At 38.7% G+C, this 19,199-nt stretch overlaps 2 protein-coding genes across 2 annotated transcripts in view; one reads left to right on the forward strand and one right to left on the reverse strand.

Moving 5' to 3' along the window:
- Positions 1 to 2,754, reverse strand: part of LOC102501434 (DNA repair protein XRCC4-like) — a 2,915-nt gene extending 161 nt beyond the window's left edge. The window contains exons 1-3 of the mRNA XM_027774612.1: positions 2,354 to 2,754; positions 267 to 336; positions 67 to 160 (exon numbers count right to left, since the gene is read on the reverse strand). Coding sequence (XP_027630413.1) covers positions 67 to 160; positions 267 to 336; positions 2,354 to 2,723 — 534 coding nt within the window. The 5' untranslated portion in view covers positions 2,724 to 2,754. The remainder of the gene's footprint in view (positions 1 to 66; positions 161 to 266; positions 337 to 2,353) is intronic.
- LRRD1 (leucine rich repeats and death domain containing 1) overlaps positions 82 to 19,199 on the forward strand; it is a 41,335-nt gene continuing 22,217 nt past the window's right edge. Inside the window, exons 1-3 of the mRNA XM_006155546.3 lie at positions 82 to 166; positions 7,706 to 9,710; positions 14,688 to 14,886. Coding sequence (XP_006155608.1) covers positions 7,782 to 9,710; positions 14,688 to 14,886 — 2,128 coding nt within the window. The 5' untranslated portion in view covers positions 82 to 166; positions 7,706 to 7,781. The remainder of the gene's footprint in view (positions 167 to 7,705; positions 9,711 to 14,687; positions 14,887 to 19,199) is intronic.

Consider the following 19,199-nt stretch of genomic DNA (forward strand, 5'->3'; position numbering starts at 1 on the left):
TGCCCGAGGGCCAGCCCACAACCGCGCGGGGCGCGGTCGAGCCCGACCCAGCCTCCGCCTGCCTGCCTGGGCCGGCGCCAGTGCTGGGCTTCGGCCGCCACAGTCGCCACAATCGCCGGACTCTCTGCCGCGCGCGTCTCCTTCTGGACCCACAAAGGAGCTGCAGGTGAGGCGAATCTGAAAGCCAAGCCAGGTTCCTACCTCGCTGGTTTCCCTTCACAACTGCAGCTCTGCATGTCTTCGCTTCTCCAGGACCAACTTCTTACGGGTTTGCGATCTGTCCCACGTTGCTGTAGGCCTGAGTGGCCTCTTTTCCACATTCTAGAAAACTACTTGCTGATGCGGCATAATACGAAAAGATCCCTGAGCAACTTTACCAAAAAGTGGTAAAACAGTTTGGATCTGTTTTGCCTATTAAATTGGCAATATACATATATATATTTAAAGAATTACTTATTTATTCATTCATTTCAGATTTTGGACATGCATGTACACACACCTGGTGTGATTTCCAGTTGTTGGGTCTGGGACTGAAACTGGGGTCAGCCATATGAGAGTTCAGTGCCTTAACCACCATGCCACCTGCTGCCCCCTCCCCCCTCGCGCAATATATCAATATATATATATATATATATAGCCAATGAGACAGTGCTTTTGAGAATTATGAGATAAAAACTTTCTCAAATAAATTTCTAAAGTGTTATTTAGCTATATATTATAGCTTTTAAAATACTTGAGAATAGTGAAACAGTAGATGACACATCCTTTTATTTTGCAGCCATGAAAGATAAGCTTTTGAAATAATACCTGTTATAAAATCACTCTGTCAACTACTGTATATATTCTGTGATGATGGAAATGCTGGGTTGTTGCACTGTTTGATAAAGGTAGCCACTTGTGGCTATGAAGTACTTGAATATGGCTAGTGTAAATGAGAAGCTAAATTGTATTAATAATTTTATTTATTTATTGAGAGAGATTTTTGCTCTAGGGTACCTGCGCTCATTGGAGAGACAGAGACAGAAAGCGAGAAATCGCCCCCCCCCGGGAGGAAAAAAGAAATCCCCCCCCCCAGGGGGGATGGCCACACCGCAATCCCTTCTCCATTCTGCTCTCGGGATTGCTCTCACAGACATATGCCTAGCATGAGTTTTAAGCCGCTAGGTCCAGGACTCCAACCGCAGTGTGGGAGTCCAGTGATGCAACCATTATGCCATCTGCTGGTTCCAATAATTTAATTTAATTTAATTTAAAATAGCCACATGCCATTAGTAGCTACTGTACTGAAAATCATGCTACATATTTGGGTCTCAAATTTGTCCAAAATAAGTATACTGATAATATTCACCAGTAGTCATCTCTGAGAAATAGCTATAGAAGACATCCTAGTTGCTTTTCCATCATCTATCTGTTCTTACTTTGGATAGCTCTATCTCTCCTATACAGTTCCTGTGGCTTAGGAAAGACAAATGCCACCCATAATTCTAGGGGTAAGCCATGTGGCACTATTTTTTTTTTTCCGCATATCAAATGAGAGAGAGAGGGAAAGTGAGAAAGCAAGCCACCAGGTCCGGGACTCAAACCACAGTTGACCATGTGGGAGTCCAGCATCCTTAACCACCATGCCACCTGCCAGCCCCAATTTAATTATTATTTTTAATTTGACCACGGAGAGAGAGGGACAGTGAGAAAACAAGCCACCAGGTCTGGGACTCGAACTGCAATCTGTCATGTGATATCTAGTGCCTTAACCACCATGCCACCTGCCTGCCCCACATTTTTTTTTTTCCTTTTCAAAGAAGGGGGTCCTAAAGGATGGTTATGGATAACTCAGTGGAGAGAGTAATAATCACAGGGTCTTTGAGAGGGCAGGAAGGGGTGGGACTTAGTAAAGCTGACACTGGCTGTGGCAGGAAGTGGTTGCTCCTTGTAATAAAAGAGGAGGAGGATGGATAGAGATGCAGGAGCAGTCAGATTCGTTACAAAATTATGAAGTTCCCTCCGGAGGTCTCTGCCTTCTCCATGAACTATGAGACAAGCTGACAACGAGAAGGAGGATGAAGGGAGAAATTGTGAATTCAGGTTAGAGGAGTGAAGAGGTGAAGTGAGCATGTGGAAAGGAGCAGTGAGTGTTTCAGGCGACTGTAACAGAACTACCAGGCAGTGTTGAGTCCCCAAGTACTAGCTGTGGTCATCCCCATTTAAGGGGGCCATGAAGGGGACATGGCCATCAGGGGTGCTCATTCTCCTCTCCTCGGTCTAGATTTGTGTCCTTGGGATTCCAGGACCCAAAGGATCCTAATCCTATTGGGTCCTCAGGAAATCCATGGTGACTTTTTGCATGCAGTCACACATTTTTCAAACCGTCCTTCAATATCATTCCAATCTCTCAGAAGCCTTTCATTTTCTTTCTGCAGGTGCTCATTTTTGGCTTGGTTTTCTGTGATGGTGTCCAGGCAGTAACAAATAAGTTCTCTAATGACCTCAGCTGGGCTTGCAACTTTCTCTAGGTTGAAGGAACCAAGTCTGAATGAAACATCTTTCAGGTTTTTCTTGAAGGAGAAGTGACAAGACTCTTTAGAAAAATTAAAGTTGTATGTATCGGCTGGTCCTGTTTCTAACACCAACGCTTTTCTCAGCTCATCAACATATTTCTCTTTTTCCATCAGCTTCTTGGGAAATCTCTGATTCAGAAACTGTCCCAATCCATGCAGACTGACCATCAGTAAGTGTAATAGCAAAACCAGATCCTAGTGTTTTTTCCCAAGATACTTGTAGAAAATAAATAATATTGGGTTCAGAAACAAGGCAGATTCTGCTCACTTTTCTCTCCATTTCTGGTTATCTTTCAATAACTCCACTTCCGGTTTCTCCCTATGGCACTATTTAGAACATCATAATTATTCTGGCAACTAACCACAGTCATTATTTCAAAGTTGGGCATGTGACCGAACTTGGGCCAATGGAACAAGAAATCTAATCTCTGATTCAACATATCCTCCATTATCAAACTGGGCACTGCATTCAAAACAAACTGTAGATATAAGCACACTGCAGTGCAGTCCTTATTCAATAAGTTCTGCATATGTACTTATTAATTTTTTGGTTTTGCTATATAGTGTCTGCACACACCAGAGAGAGAAGGAAAGTGAGAAATCACCCCCCAGGAGCATGGCCATGCCGTAATCCCTTTGCCTTCAGTCTTGTCTCAGGACTGTAGACACACATGCCTGGTGTGATTTTCAAGCCTCTGGATCTGAGAGTGGTTATGATTCTTTTGAAATTATATCTATACATAGAAATAAAAATATATGTATTTAATATCTCCTGTTATTTATGTTATTTTCAATCTGTTGCTATTACCAATGATGCTTTCTGTGTCCACTTACAAATTTGTTTCCATAGCCATCAGATGGTGTAGTGGCTAAGGTGCCGGACTCCCACCTGGACCCACACTTTGAGTCCTGAACCTAGTGACTTGAAACTCATAATGGGCACATGAGCATGTGTGCCCAAAATCTCAGAAAGAGAATCGAGGAGAAGGGATTGCAGTGTGGCCATCACCCCGGGGGATGACTTCTCATTTTCTCTCTCTTTATTTCTCTGGTGAGCATATGCATCCTACAGCAAAAATCTCTAAAAAAAAAAAAAAAGTGTTCCCAAGCAAACCCAGAAGCAGTGGTTAAAGTAGTCAGATCCCACATAGCTAACTGTGAGGTTCAAATCTCAGCCTGGTTGTTTGAAAAACATGCCAGAAACATGTGGTGTGCCAAAAATGCCAAAAGGAGAAATGGAAGAGAAGGAACTGTAATGTGACCAGCCTCCATGGAGGAAGGGAATGCTTGCGTGTGCACTCTCTCTCTCTCTCCCCCACTTGCAAATGTATGCACCCTCTGGTGAATAAAACATTTATTCCCTATCCCAAGCTCATTGAAGACATCCTCCTGTATCATCTACTTGGAAACTCATTGTTTTACTTTTCACCAAGCAAAGTCTGTAAGTCTACCTTAAATTGGTTTCTGTGGATTGCAATGTAAGCGTCAAATATTTTTCTTTCTGTATAGATACTCAGTTGACTCATTCAAAACCATCATGTCCTGAGCACTCTGTATGCAACCTTTTTCATTAATCAAGCTTCATGTATGTATGAGTGGCATCCTTTCCATTTCAATCTTCCTGCCACCTTATCTTTTAGAGTATCTTACATAACTAAACACACAAACACAGTCTGGTGGCATAGTTGGTAGCAAACTGAATTGCAATGGTAGAAAGCATATGGCTGACTTGTGGGTTCAGATCCCCTGATAAAGAAGCCCCAGAACATTTTAGCTCAGGGGTTGGTCCTATATAGTGGTTGAGGGAACTGGACCCCACATGACCAACTGTGGGCTTTGAATCCCAACCCTCACTGGAAAAACACAAAGGGCATAAAAAAGGAAATTGAGTTCTGTAATACTGACTTTGTATTTAGCAACATTAATGTTCTTATTGATTCCAATAATTTATCTGCAGATAATCTTGGATTTTCTACATACCCAATTATTTATCTGTGACTAATGACTACTTTCTTTCTTTATATTGCTTATACTTTTTTTTTGGCTTTATACCACTGGCTTAGGTCTCAGTACAATGTTTTGTAGAGTAATGTTAAGAAAAATGTTTTCTTGCTTCTGATCTCAGAAAAGTTTTAAATGTTTCACTACTATGTGTGAGGTTTATTGCAGGTTTTTTGTTTGTTTGTTTGTTTTGTTTTTGTTTTTTTTCAAGGTTTTTGCTCTAGGGCGCGTATGCTCGCCAGAAAGACAGAGACAGAAAGCAAGAAATCACCCCCAGGGGGAATGGTCACACCACAATCCCTTCTCCTTCATTCTCCTCTCGGGATCCTGGGCAAGCATGCACACACACCTGATGTGTGTTTTAAGCCACTGGTTTTGGGATTTGAACTGTGGTCAACTACATGGGAGCACAGCAACATAGCCATTATGCCAACTGCTGGTACCATTGTAGGGTTTTTTTTTTTAATAATTATTTTATTTAACTTTATTTATTTTAATTTGGTCAGAGAGGGACAGAGTGAGAGAGAGGGAAAGTGAGAAAGAAAGCCACCATGTCCGGGACTCACACCCCAAGTTGACCATGTGGGACTCCAGTGCCCTTCACAACCATGCCACCTGCTGGCCCCTACTGCGGGTTTTTTATGAGCACCATTTAGAAGTTAGGCTGAAGTCTATGTAAGGACTATTTCACTTCTTGTTTACCCTCATTTAAAGAAATTCCATCTATTCCTACTTTGCTAAAATTTTTCTTTAAAATCATAAAAAATATAATTTATGTTTCTTCATCTGTTGAGATAATCATATGGTTTTCTCCTTTAATCTCTCTTTGGGGCAAATTACATTAGTTTTCTAATGTTAAGATAATGGGTTATTGAGAGAGGAGAATGGAGCGAAGGGATTGTGGTGTGGCCATCCACCTTGGGGGGTGGTTTCTCATTTTATGTCTCTCTCTTTGTGGCGAGCGCACATGCCCTATAGCAAAAAAAAATCTCCATAATAATAATAATAAGTTACTGGCAAAGTCATGACCTATTTTTTTCTATGGCTTTCTATGCAGAAATGTGTCATGGTTTTTCTGACAACCCAAATAACAACTTAGCATTTCTGGAACAAATGCAACTTAGTCATGAAATACTAACCTTTTTAATATATTGCTAGCTTTATAATATTTAGAACAGTTTTGTAATGTTTAGAATTGTTGCATTTTGGGGGGACCAGCAGGTAGCGTGGTGGTTAAGACGCTGGACATCCCTCATGGCTGACAACAGTTCAAGTCCTGGATCTGGTGGCTCGCTTTCTCACTTTTCCTTCTCTCTGTGTGTCTGTCTTTCTCTGGTCAAATTAAGATAAATGAATAAATAAATAAAATTAAATAAATAATTCTGTAAAAAATTAATTGTATTTTTGTTCTTGAGTAAAGATTAGTCTAATTTTTTAAAATATTATTGTTGTTGAGGTTAGTGCTAGCCTCTGAAAACAAGTTGGAAAACATTTCCTCTTCTCTATTCTCTCAGAGAGTTTGTGAAATATTGACACCACACCAATTTAATAGATTTAATATTAGGGGAGTTGTTTAAACATGTTTTGGAGGACTAGAAAGACAAAGGGCAAACTGCAGTAACACAGAGACAGTAAATACAGGAAGTAGCTACCAATCCTAGGGATGAAGAGAAAAAAGGAAAGCGTTTAGATTATTAGAAACAATAAGTTTGGAGGAAGAACCTACAGTGGGACCCGGACCTGTGAGGAGTAGTGCTGCCCAGCTGGTGCTGGCACTTCAGGAGTCATACAAGAGTTAGGCTACGGTCCATGCAAGGACTGTTTCACTTCTAGTTTACCCTTATGGAAGGCAGCCTTTTCTCTAAGACGTTTTATTTTCACCCTTTGGAAAAATTGCCACAATGTACTGAATTTGTTAAAACAGGACACATTTTTTTTTGGAGAGGTTTTTGCTATAGGGCGCATGTGCTTGCCAGAAAGACAGAGAGAGACAGAGAGACAGAAAGCAAGAAATCACCCCCAAGGGGGATGGCCATGCCACAATCCCTTCTCCTCCATTCTCCTCTTGGGATCTTGGGCACACCCGCACATGTGCCCGGCAGGAATTTAAGCCACTGGGTCTGGGACTTGAACCATGAGAGTCCAGTGACATAGCCATTATGCCAACTGCTGGTCACAGAACAGGACACTTTTAGTACCATATGTAAATCTGCAATGTCCACAACTTGACGGCACTCTCTTTATGGTAAGCCACTAGCCCCTTTTGGTCTCCAAAGAAGTTTGCTAAATTCTTTCATTCCCATAGTTAAGCCTTCTTTCTCATTTTCTTCCATTTTCTTTGTTTGTTTGTTTTTAGTTTTGACAAAGGGTGCATGCACTCACCAGAGAGGAAGTGGAAGAGAAAGAGAATCAGAAAGCACCCTCCATGGGAGATTATCACACTGTAATACGTTCTCTATCTCTTCCTTTTTTCAGGATTTTGGGCACACATGTACATGTGCCTGTTGTGTTTCTTAAAGCCACTGGGTCAGACTCAAACCATGCAGTTAGCCTTGTGAGATAAAGCCACCTTTACTACTACAGTTTGGCCCTTTCTTTGATCCTTTTCAAAACATTCTGTAACTTTTCTCCACTTTGGCTATAGGGCATGTGTGCTTGCCAGAGCCAGAAGGAAAGTGAGAAAGCACCTCCTTGGGGGAATGGCCATGCCACAATCCCATCTCCTCCGTTCTCCTCTCGGGATTTTGATCATGCACACACACACACCTGGTATGATTTATAAGCTGCCACCTCAGCATGCACACACACACACACCTGGTGTGATTTATAAGCTGCCACCTCAGGGATTTGAACTGCAAAGTCAGCCATATGGGATCCAGCTGCCTTAACCTTCATGTCACCCACTGCCCCCAATTCTATAACTTTAATGTTATTGCAAGAGTCCCTTGTGATAAATACATGCAGTCAATAACTTATCCTTATGAGAAATCACATAAAAATTAGTTTGTTATAAATGTACTAATTTTGTTTATGAAACTATTTCTTATAGAATAAAATAGTTGTATTAAAATTCATTTTGACATTTCTATTATATCTTTTCTATTCTGTCTATTATGTCTCTTCCTTCAATATCAACATTTATTTTATAGGTTCAAAAGACATGAAACATGAAAATTAAAATCAAATTACCATCTTGTATTGGTATAAAATATAACATCTAATAAAATGTCTGAAAAGGAGGGTTCTTCAGAAGATATCACTAATCAATTTGGGAAAGAATCTAGATCACAGTCGGTGGAGGAGCCTGGATTTAGTAAAGAAACATCACATTCATCAAATGAAGCTTCTGATTACCTAGAAGAGAAATTTTCCAACAAGATTAATGAAACGCATCCTAGAAATGATTCATTACAGTCAACATCTATCTCGGGACTCAAAGATGAGAGAAATGAAGAACAAAAGGAGAGTTTTCAGATTTCTGAGACAATCACTAGCAATGCCAGCCCACTGTCAAAAACAGAAGCTTCACAAAGTTTATCATCAATAGCTGAGATGATAGAAAAACATCAGACTTCCCTTAACTTGCTATCTCATGAAACGGTAGGAAAAATAAGTCCAAAAGTTTCTGAAGAAAATCTGAAAGGGCTTCCCTTAGACTCAGATAACTTTACAGTTAATCTTGTGGCCAGAGGTTTAAAAGAATTCCCTAAGGACATTTTAAAAATTAAATATGTAAAATATCTATATTTGGACAAGAATCACATCACAAATTTTCAAGGGGCACACTCAGCTGATCTGCTAGGAATTGAAATTCTGTCCTTGCAAGAAAATGGATTATCATCACTTCCGTGTGAAATTCAGTTATTTCATAATTTAAGGATACTAAATATTAGTCACAACCAAATATCACATATACCTAAGGAATTATTACAGCTTGGGAATATCAGGCAACTCTTTTTAAATAACAATTATATTGAGAGTTTTCCTTCTGACTTAGAAAGTCTTGGAAGCTTGGAAATTCTAAGTTTGGGTAAAAATAAGTTAAGACATATACCAGACACTCTTCCTAGTTTGAAAAACTTGAGCATTCTCAATCTGGAATATAATCGATTAACAATATTTCCCAAAGCTCTATGCTTCCTTCCAAAGTTAATTTCACTAAACCTTACTGGAAACCTGATAAGCAGTTTGCCAAAAGAAACTAGGGAGCTTAAAAATTTAGAAAAACTTTTACTGAATCACAATAAACTTACCTTTTTGGCTGTGGAAATTTTCCAATTGTTCAAAATAAAGGAACTCCAACTGGCTGACAATAAGTTGGATGTTATTTCACACAAAGTCAAGAATTTCAGAGAACTTAGGATTCTTATGCTAGATAATAATTTATTGAAAAAAATACCAGAGACAATTTCCTACTGTGTGATGTTGGAATGCCTTAGTCTTAGTGATAATAAATTAACAGAACTTCCTAAGAACATCAATAAGCTTAAACATTTAAGAAAACTCTATGTAAACAGAAATATGATGATGAGAATAACTGAAGATATCTCACATCTTCATAATATATGTAGTCTAGAATTTTCAGAAAATAGAATCACAGACATTCCTATTGAAATTAAAAACTGTAGAAAAGTAACTAAAATTGAATTAAATTATAATAAAATAATGTATTTTCCAGTGGGACTGTGCGCTTTAGAGTCTCTTTATTATTTGAGTTTGAATGGAAATTATATTTCAGAAATACCTGTGGATGTATCTTTCAGTAAACAACTGCTTCACTTAGAGTTTAGTGAAAACAAGCTTCTTGTATTTTCTGAGCACTTATGTTCTCTTATTAATCTTAAATACCTGGATCTTGGTAAAAACCAAATAAAGAAAATTCCCCTATCTATTTCCAATATGGTATCACTCCATGTACTTATTTTAAGCTGTAATAAATTTGAAATTTTTCCTAGAGAACTGTGTACGTTAGAGAATTTGCAAGTCCTTGATCTTTCAGAAAACCAATTACAGAAAATCCCTGCAGAGATTCATAAATTAAAAGGAATCCAGAAATTAAACTTCTCAAGCAATCAGTTTATGTCTTTTCCTACTGAACTGTGCCAACTTCAATCACTGGAAGAGTTGAATATAAGTCAAATAAATGGGAGAAAGGTAAGATATTACTTCTTTGGGGTTTGGGAGGAAGAAGGGGATAGAGAGGATCAAAATTTAAGCTGTAGTGTATCTGAACGTAGTCCACGTGTATGTATTTTACACTTAGCTGGACTATTTTGTTTAAAAAATAGGTTCCTCCTGAAAAAAAAAATAGGCTTACAAATACACTTTACAGCACAAAAAACTTTATAGGAAAATATTGTGTTAAAATGCGATGTGAAACAATTATAGCTGACAATCTTTATAACTTTATTTTTAGCTCAGTCTAACTGAAAAAGGAGTTTTAAAAGTTACACATTTCATATAAACACATTGAAAAAATTTTAAATTGTGACAAGAAGTAAAAAGAAAAATCATTCCTCAAGTATGTCATTGTAATACAATTACTGGTATCAGTTGATACAACTTACTTTTAGACTTTTTCCCTAATGTATATGGTTTTATCAACAATTATTTTTTAAAAAACAGTTAATTTTAAATTCTTCTCCTTTTATGTATCAGAAGTACTTCTCATTATAGTTTTCTGATAATTGTTATAATCAATATGTGATTTATGTAACTAACCCTCTGTTGTTACACACTTAGGAATACTGTGATTTTTTTCTTTGTTATACTGTGATGAATTTCTTCATAAATATAGTGCATTTTAAAATAGTTTAGACTATGTTTTTAGAAAATCTTCCCTGAAAAATTTCTAGATAAATTGAAAATATGTTTTTAGAAAATCTTCCCTGAAAAATTGATAGATAAATTGATGTATACATTCTTATTTTACTCAAATCTCAAATTGAATTGTACAGAAATACTTTTATAAATTAAGATCTCAGTAAACTAATGAAAATTCTGGTTATTTTAGTGCCAGGCTATTATCTAAAGCAAGATTTTCCAAAGTCAGTTTCTTAATACCCTAATTCCATGAGTTTCTTCTAAACTACTACTACTACCACTACTACTACTACTACTACTACTACTAAAACTAATGTGTGTATTTAGGGGGGATGATGGTATCTGTGATCAAAGGCTTTGAGAATCACTGGGTTCTTCTCTTAGAGAACCACAATGAACGTTAGTATATTAAAAGCTCTGGGGGACCAGTAATTGGCGTAATGGCTATGTCACTGGACTCTCATACAGTCGACCACGGTTTGAGTCCTGGACCTGGTGGCTTAAATCATGCTGGGCTCATGTGTGCATGCCCAAGATCCTGAGAGGAGAATGGAGGAGAAGGGATTGTGGTGTGGCCATACCTCCTGGGGGGGTGATTTCCGGCTTTCTGTCTCTCTCTCTCTCTCTGTGCGAGCCCCCTGTCCTCTAAGAAAAAACCCCCCAAAAAAAAAAAAAAAAAAAAAAAAAAAAGCTCTGAGCTCTGAAGAGTCCTGCAATAGAGAAAAACTGGTTTGTCTCTATTTAAACCATATTTCTCAAGTTTGTTGGACCTTTCTAAGTATATCACCTATTATATAATACATTTCCAGAAAGCAAACCAGGAAATGCTTGCTTAAATAGATGGAATGAGCATTGATACATGTTATGTTTAAGAAGTTGCTTTTATATGAAAAGATACTTTATCTCCAAATTTACTTAACTGGAGCTGATCTCATACCAGTGTTCTAATTCCATAGCTCCTAATTTTCCCTAGAGATTCCATGTTCTATTCTTTGTTTCTCAAACTCAGTAAAGCTTAAAAATCAATTCATTTTTCTTTTCAATGAAGCTTCCTTCAAAATCATGAAATCGTCTTTGTTTCCTTTCCATCATCAATTACACTGAATCTTATACCAAAATTTTCTTTTTCTTCTCATAAAGCTCTTGGATCAGGACCAGCAGGTAGCATAGGGGCTAAAGCACTGGACTCCCATAAGGCCGACCCTGATTTGAGTCCTAGATCCGAAAGCTTGAAACTCACTTGGAGCCTGTGTGCACACATGCCCAAAATCCCAAGAGGAGAATGAAGAGAAGGGATTGTGGTATGGCAATCCCCCTGCAGAGTGATTTCTTGCTTTCTGTCTGTCTTTCTCTGCCTCTCTGGTGAATGTACATGCCCTATAGCAAATATATCCCTGGAAGGAAACACACACACACACACACACACATGCACATGCACACACACACAACCTCTTGATGAGTTCTTACATTTTCCAATGTAACTGTCTATGGTCCATAGTCATTATTCACTTCATGCCTAGATTGCTTCTGGCAATGATTGGATCCTCCAGGCTATTCTCTTTGACTCAGTATCTTCCCTTTTAGCAGACCTTGTGACAATTATCAGACTTCATTCTAGATGACTGTATTGTATTATATCTGCCTGTCAGGAATCCAGATTGCATTTTCTATTGTCCACTCAAAGTGGGTGGTTGTCAAAGGCACCACTGTGGTATTTTTTCAAAGGTGGTCAGATTGAAAATATTGTTTCAAGTACACTTGTCAAGAAGCTAGTCTCTGTGGTTGAAAATATCACTTTGATAATCCCCTTGAAGTGGAAGTGAAATGCTCAAAGGATTCATTTATATAACGGTGTATATTCACTAAGTAGTCATCTGATGATGAATCAGATTAATCCCAGGCCTTTTGTTTGCTAAGCAAAGGAAGAAATCTCCCTTCTACATTAGTTCTATCAAAACATAGGTCTCAGATACTTCTTCTAATAAAAGTTGAGCAAATAAAAAATATTTGTTTGAAGGAGTGTCAAATGATAGACTCACCCATCTGTCTTGCTCTGATTCCTGCTTCATAGGCTTGTCTCTCAAGTCTTGTCATAACCTGGTTCAATGCTCCATATCAAATATATCTCCCTCAGCATCCATTTTCTCTATTTGTCAGCTTCTCACTGGCCATTTTTATGCATGATATTTGTCCTACCTTAAGTATCTTCCTATTCTTTTTTTAAATTTTATATTATTTTATTTATTTTATTTTATTTTTGCCAGAAGGCATGTGTGTTTGCAGAAAACAGAAAGAGATAGGAAAAGTGAGAAAATACTCCCCATGAGGGATAGTCATGCCACAGTCCTTTCTCCTCTGTTTCTCCTTTTCAGGATTTTGGGCACACACACACACTTGCCCAGCATGTTTCTCAAGCCTTCAGATCTGACATGCAAACCACCTGGTTGGTCATGTTAGATCTAGCCACCTCAACCACCACACCTTGGGTTGGCTCCAATCCTATTCATTCTTAAGAGTCCATTCAAGGGGACCATCTCATGGCCTAGTGGTTACGTCAACTGGATCCACATGGCTGACTGTAAGGTTGAATTCCAGAACTGGCTTGAGAAACATGCCAGGCACATAAGCATGCATGCCAAAATCTCAAAAGGAGTAAGACATGGAGGAGAGGTTGGGCAGGCATGACCATTCCCCATAAAAGGTGCTTTCTGTATTTCTCTCTCTCTCTCTCTCTCTCTCTCTGGCCAGCACATGCACCCTCTGGCAAATCTACCAAAAAAAAAAAAAAATCCATTCAAGTTCCACCTTCTCCATCAAGCTTTCCTTTTGTTCTCTGATTTGTGTTGATGTGTCGAGTTTAAACTTTCACATATTATTACTTGTATTCTTCATTTTGTCATTGTACTACATATTGCTTCACATTGTTTTTTAATTGTTTTGTATGTATGTATTTTGCTCTCTGAATTAAAAAACAATTTTTTTTGAGAGGTTTTTGCTATAGGGTGTATGCACTCACCAGAAAGACAGAGAGAGACAGAGAGACAGAAAGCGAGAAATTACCCCCCAGGGGGGATGGCCATGCCATAATCCCTTCTCTACCATTCTCCTCTCAGGATCTTGGGCATGCACACCCATGTGCCCAGCGTAAGTTTAAGCCACCGTATCCGGGACTCAAACCACAGTTGACAACATGCGAGTCCAGCGACATAGCCAGTATGCCAGCTGGTGGTCCCTTGAACTAAATTTCAATCTCCTTGAAGTTAGGGGCTGTCTCAAGCTTCTTTTTCTTTTTTTTAGAGAGATTTTTGCTATAGGGTACATATGCTCACCAGAGAGAGAGAGAGAGAGAGACAGGGAGACAGAGGGAGATTACCTCCAGAAAGGCTGGCCATGCCACAATCCCTTCTCCTCCATTCTCCTCTCAGGATTTTGGGCATGCATACACACATGCCTCGTGTGGGTTTTAGGCCTCCAGGTCTGGGATTCAAAAGATTTGGCCTGACCAGTCCATGTAGTGGTTAAAGCAACTGGGTCCTATATGGCAAGCTGCATAGTTTGCATCCCAGACACAGTGGCTTGAAAAACTCACCAGTTGTGTGTACATGTGTGGCCAAAATCTCAAAAGTAGAGAAAAATGGAGGAAGAAGGATTACAGTGTCACTATTTTCCATGAGTGCTTTCTCACTTTCCTTCTTTCTCTCTTCAGTAAGCACACATGCTTCTGGGAAAATTAAACAAAGAAAGAAAGAAAGAAAAAGAACGGACTTTGCCTAAATTTCAAAATGTTTTCTACCAAAATCAACTCATACTTTAAGTCCATTTTCCCATAAACTTTTGAAGTTCCTTCATATAAGACATGCATTATCATGCCATTTAAGGATCCAAGGAAAACATACAAGGGAGTAATTAAAGCAGAGTTGATGAGTGTAATGAACAAAGAAAACAAATTGAGACAGAGTAGTTGGAAAAAACTTCAGGACGAGAGTAAGACAAACTAGGGTCAGATTTATGAAGGGAATTAAGGGAAAGGAAATGATGAACACAGTGTTGGAAGAGTGAGAAATGTGGGTTAGGAAGGCACAGGACTGAACCATTAACATTGGTCAGATTGGGGAGGTACTTGATGCTACAGAATATCTTGTGGGTTTTAGCTAGGAAAGGGAGTCATGAAGAATTTGCGACATAATAAAAATATCCCCTTTTTAAGCCAAAAAAAAAAAAAAGCAAAAAACTCCTTCCTTCCATTTGATTTAAGTAAAGCTTTAATTATACAATTTTAATGAAAGCATTATTTAATTTTTGTTACAGTTAACAAGACTTCCAGAAGAGCTGTCTAATATGCTTCAACTTAAAAAACTTGATATCTCAAATAATGCAATCAGAGAGATTCCAAGAAATGTAGGGGAATTGAGAAGTCTGGTTAGCTTACAGGCATACAACAATCAAATAAATTATCTTCCACCATCTTTTCTATCTTTAAATGATCTCCAGCAACTAAATCTGAAAGGTGAGTGTCAAGCATAATCAATAAGCATAATGAATAAGTAGGGTATTAATGTCTGGGTTGCAAATTTGGTTGACAAAATGGCAGTCAACATAATGTAGTATGTGCCCATTCGAGGGAAATGACTAATCTAGATACAGAAAATGAAAACAAAGTATAAGGTGTAGTTTCTACTCTGGAAGAGGTTATAATCTAGTTGGAGAAGACAAGCATATTGTCATTTCCTTTAAATTTTCTCTATTCCTAGTCATTCAGTATTTCTTTACTATCTGACCCTGACCTCATCCCTCCCTTTATACATACCTACTCATCCTCAGTTCAGCATTTTCTCTTGGTGTCCTCCTCTGCTGGCTCCCCCAATCCCACCCCTAGATCCTATAACACTAATTCCTTACATGCAGTCTTTTACAAATTGAAACACTATGAGGCCAGCAGGTGGTGTGGTGCTTAAGGGTGTTGGATTCCCACATGGTTGACTGACCTTGGTTTGAGTCTTGGACCTGGCACCTTGCTTTCTTAATTTCTGTCTCTCTCTCTCTCACTCTGTACCTCTCTTGTCAAATTAAATAATAAATAAAGATAAATAAAAATAATTCTTTAAAAACAATTGAAGCATGATGATAATCAAAACAAAATCAAAATGACATAATATTAAAAAATAAGTAAATCAGACACTCTGGGACCAGCAGTTGGTTTAATGGCTATGTTGTTGGACTCCAATGTAGTCGACCGCGGTTTGAGTCCTGGACTTGGTGGCTTAAACTAACGCCAGGCGCATTTGCGTGCATGCTCAAGATCCCGAGAGGAGGGAACCAGCAGTTAGTGTAATGGCTATGTCGCTGGACTTCCACGTAGTCGACTGCGGTTTGTGTCCTGGACCCGGTGACTTAAAATCCACGCCGGGCGCGTGTGCGTACATGCCTTTTGTCTTTATTGGTAGATTTATACCAAAGTTGAGGGACCAGCAGATGGCAGGATAATGGTTATGTTCATGGACTCGCACATGGCTGAGCATGGTCAAAGTCCTGGACTGGGAGGCTTGAAACACATGCCAGGCGCATTTGCCCAAGATCCTGAGAGGCGAATGGAGAAGGGATTGCAGTGTGGCCATTGCCCGCTTGGGGTTATTTCTCACTTTCTGTCTCTACGTCCCTCTCTTTCTGGAGAGTGCACATGCCCTATAGCAAAAACCTCTCAAAAAAAAAAAATAGTCACTCTAACCATATCAGATATTTTCCAGGAAGTACTAGACTGATATTTTTCTTAATAATTTTCATTATAAAATATTTTACACTTGGGACCAGCAGTTAGCATAATGGCTGTGTCGGTGGAATCCCATGTAGTCGACCGCGGTTCGAGTCCTGGACCCAGTGGCTTAAACTCACACCAGGCGCGTGTGCCTGCGTGCCCAAGATCCTGAGAGGACAAGGGAGGAGAAGGGATTGCGGCATGGCCATCCTCCCTGGGGGGTGATTTTTCGCTTTCTGTCTCTCTGTCTCTCTCTGTCTTTCTGGCGAGCGCACGCGCCCTATAGCAAAAACCTCTAAATATATATATATATATATATTTTACAATTACAGAAAATAGCGATAATAATAAATATCTATGAACCTACTTCTGTATACAGGATGCTTATAATATTATGTAATATTGGGACCAGCAGTTAGCGTAATGGCTATGTCGCTGGACTCACATGTAGTCGACTGTGGTTCAAGTCCTGGACTCGATGGCTTTAACTCACGCTAGGTGTGTGTGCGTGCGTGCCCAAGATCCCAAGAGGAGAATGAAGGAGAAGGGATTGCGGCATGGCCATCTCCCCCTGGGGGGTGATTTCTCGCTTTCTGTCTCTGTCTCTCCGGCAAGTTCATGCGCCCTAAAACAAAAACCTCTCCCCCCAAAAACATATATTTATTTTGTGATATTAACAAGTTATGATATTTACTTTTTTTTTTTTCCTTTCAGTTTTTGCTATAGGACATGTGCACTTGCTAGAGAAAGAGAAACAGAAAATGAGAAATCACCCCTCAGGGGGATGGCCATACTGCAATCCCTTTTCTTCCACTTTCATCTTGGGATTTGGGGCATGCATGTATAGTCATCAGGCGTGTATTATAAGCTGCCAGGTCTGGGACTTGAACCACACAATCAGCCAGGTGAAATCTAACTGCCTTAAACACCATGACACTAGCTGGCTCCTACTTGAGATACTTTTTATTGTTAGAAAATAATAGTGTTGAATTTTTATACTTCTCCTCAGACTACAAGTAACTACTACAGTGAAATTGGAATGTATCTTTTCTCATCCATATTTTTCATTTATATGTCCATCTATTAAAAAGGTACTATTTGGAGCTTTTAAACCATGTTAAATTATACCGTACTACATAGATTATTCTGTGATTTGTGTTTTGCATTCTTTACATTTAAAAAATCAATCCACGTGGGGCTCTTAGGTAGTATGGTGGCTAAGAGCACTGGACTCCCACGTGGCCAACCTCAGTTTGAATATGGGACCTGGCAGCTTGCTTTCTCACTTTCCCTCTCTCTCTCTCTACCCCCCCCACCCCCCACTTTCTTCCACACTCGCTCTGTTCCTCTCTGGTTAAATTAAAATAAAGAAAGAAAGAAACCAAGTTAAATAAAATATTTCTTTTTTTTTTTTTAAATCAATCCACGGTAATATACATGGAGACCTGAAAGTTAAATAAAATATTTCTTTTTTTTTTTTTTAAATCAATCCACGGTAATATACATGGAGACCTGAGCTGGCAGGTAGCATGGTGGTTGAGGTGCTAGACTCCCATATGGCTGACTACAGTTCAAGTCCCAGACTTGGTGGCTTTGTTTTTCATTTTCCCCCTCTCTCTGTGTTTCTCTCTGGTCAAATTAAATAATAATAATAATGATGGTAAATAAAATTAAATAGATAATTGTTTAAAAAATATTTTGAGATCTAGTTCATTCTTTTTAAAATGCCATATAAACATAATTATATGGCTAAACAACAATCAATTCATTATCTTGTGAGAAAGAAACCAGTACGTTGTTTCTAATATGTTTGCTATTCTAAACTTCTGTACACATTCTATGTATATATATCACCTCGAGTTTCCCTAGGGCATAAAGCTATAAATAGACTAGTTGGATTAAAGCATACGTACATCTTCAGCTCTATCAGAGTTCAACAAACTGGTCTCCATTGTTAGTATACTAACTAACCACATGAATAATTAAGTTTATGGGCTTCTATCTTTCAGTTGGAAGTAGCTTAACCAGAATATTAAGCTTTATTAAGAGGATTTTCAGATTAAAAATAAAACTCATTGTTTTGATAAAATAGTATTAGTAGTATAGTAAAACCTACAGTAATGCACTTAGATATAATGCAACTGATACTTGTCTCCTGAATCTATGTACCCAGTAATTAACTGGGCAGGTATACATTGGTCATTTCATTCATAGTAAGTCACAATAATTCAACCTTGTAATTGATTTTTTTGTTTGTTTCATTCGTGTCACAGCAAGATTTTACCATAGTTGAGGGAAATTATCTATTTTGTCCAGGTATTAAACATACTTCATTTACCTGTTCTTTGTGTGGGTAAGAAACAAACAAAACAAAAACAAAAACAAAAACACACACTAACCTGATCAGAGCCTGCTGGCCTACTGGAGATCAGAACTGAGAATTGGAAACATAGTTCTCTAGAACAGAATCATGAGAGAAAGGGAAGGAACATCATATCCTTTTCTGCAAATTTAGACAGTTCTGAGTCTTCATCAATATTAAAACCCACTGCTATCTGAGTCCTGCAGATGGTGTAATGGTTATGTCACTGGATTCCCACGTAGTCAACCAAGGACCGGGTGTCTTAAATTCAACGCCCAGCTTTTGTGTGTGTGCACCTAAAATCCTGAGAGGAGAATGACAGAGAAGGGATTGTGGTGTGGCCATCCCTGGGTGAGGGTGGGGGTGATTTCTCTCTGTCTCTCTGCCTCTGTCTCTTTGGCAAGTACATGCACCTTATAGCAAACACAACTCTTAAAGAAGAAAGCAAGCAAGCAAGCAAGCAAGCAAGCAAGCAAGCAAGCCCACTGACTGTACCAAGTAGTTTCTAATTAAGAGACCAAAACCATACCTAATTAATGACTATAACTAGAAAGGTTAAAAAAGAACTCTAAGGTTATCACAAAATAGCAACAACAAGAAGTAATAACCATAGTAATGTTTGAGAAAATAAAAAAGTCAGAATTATCAAAACTTAAGAGAACATGCAGGGATACAACTTAGGTGTCTGAGAATGGAGCACTGCTTG

The sequence above is a fragment of the Tupaia chinensis genome, unplaced genomic scaffold (assembly GCF_000334495.1).
Source record: "Tupaia chinensis unplaced genomic scaffold, TupChi_1.0 Scaffold000460_1, whole genome shotgun sequence".
Classification (NCBI taxonomy): Eukaryota; Metazoa; Chordata; class Mammalia; order Scandentia; family Tupaiidae; genus Tupaia; species Tupaia belangeri.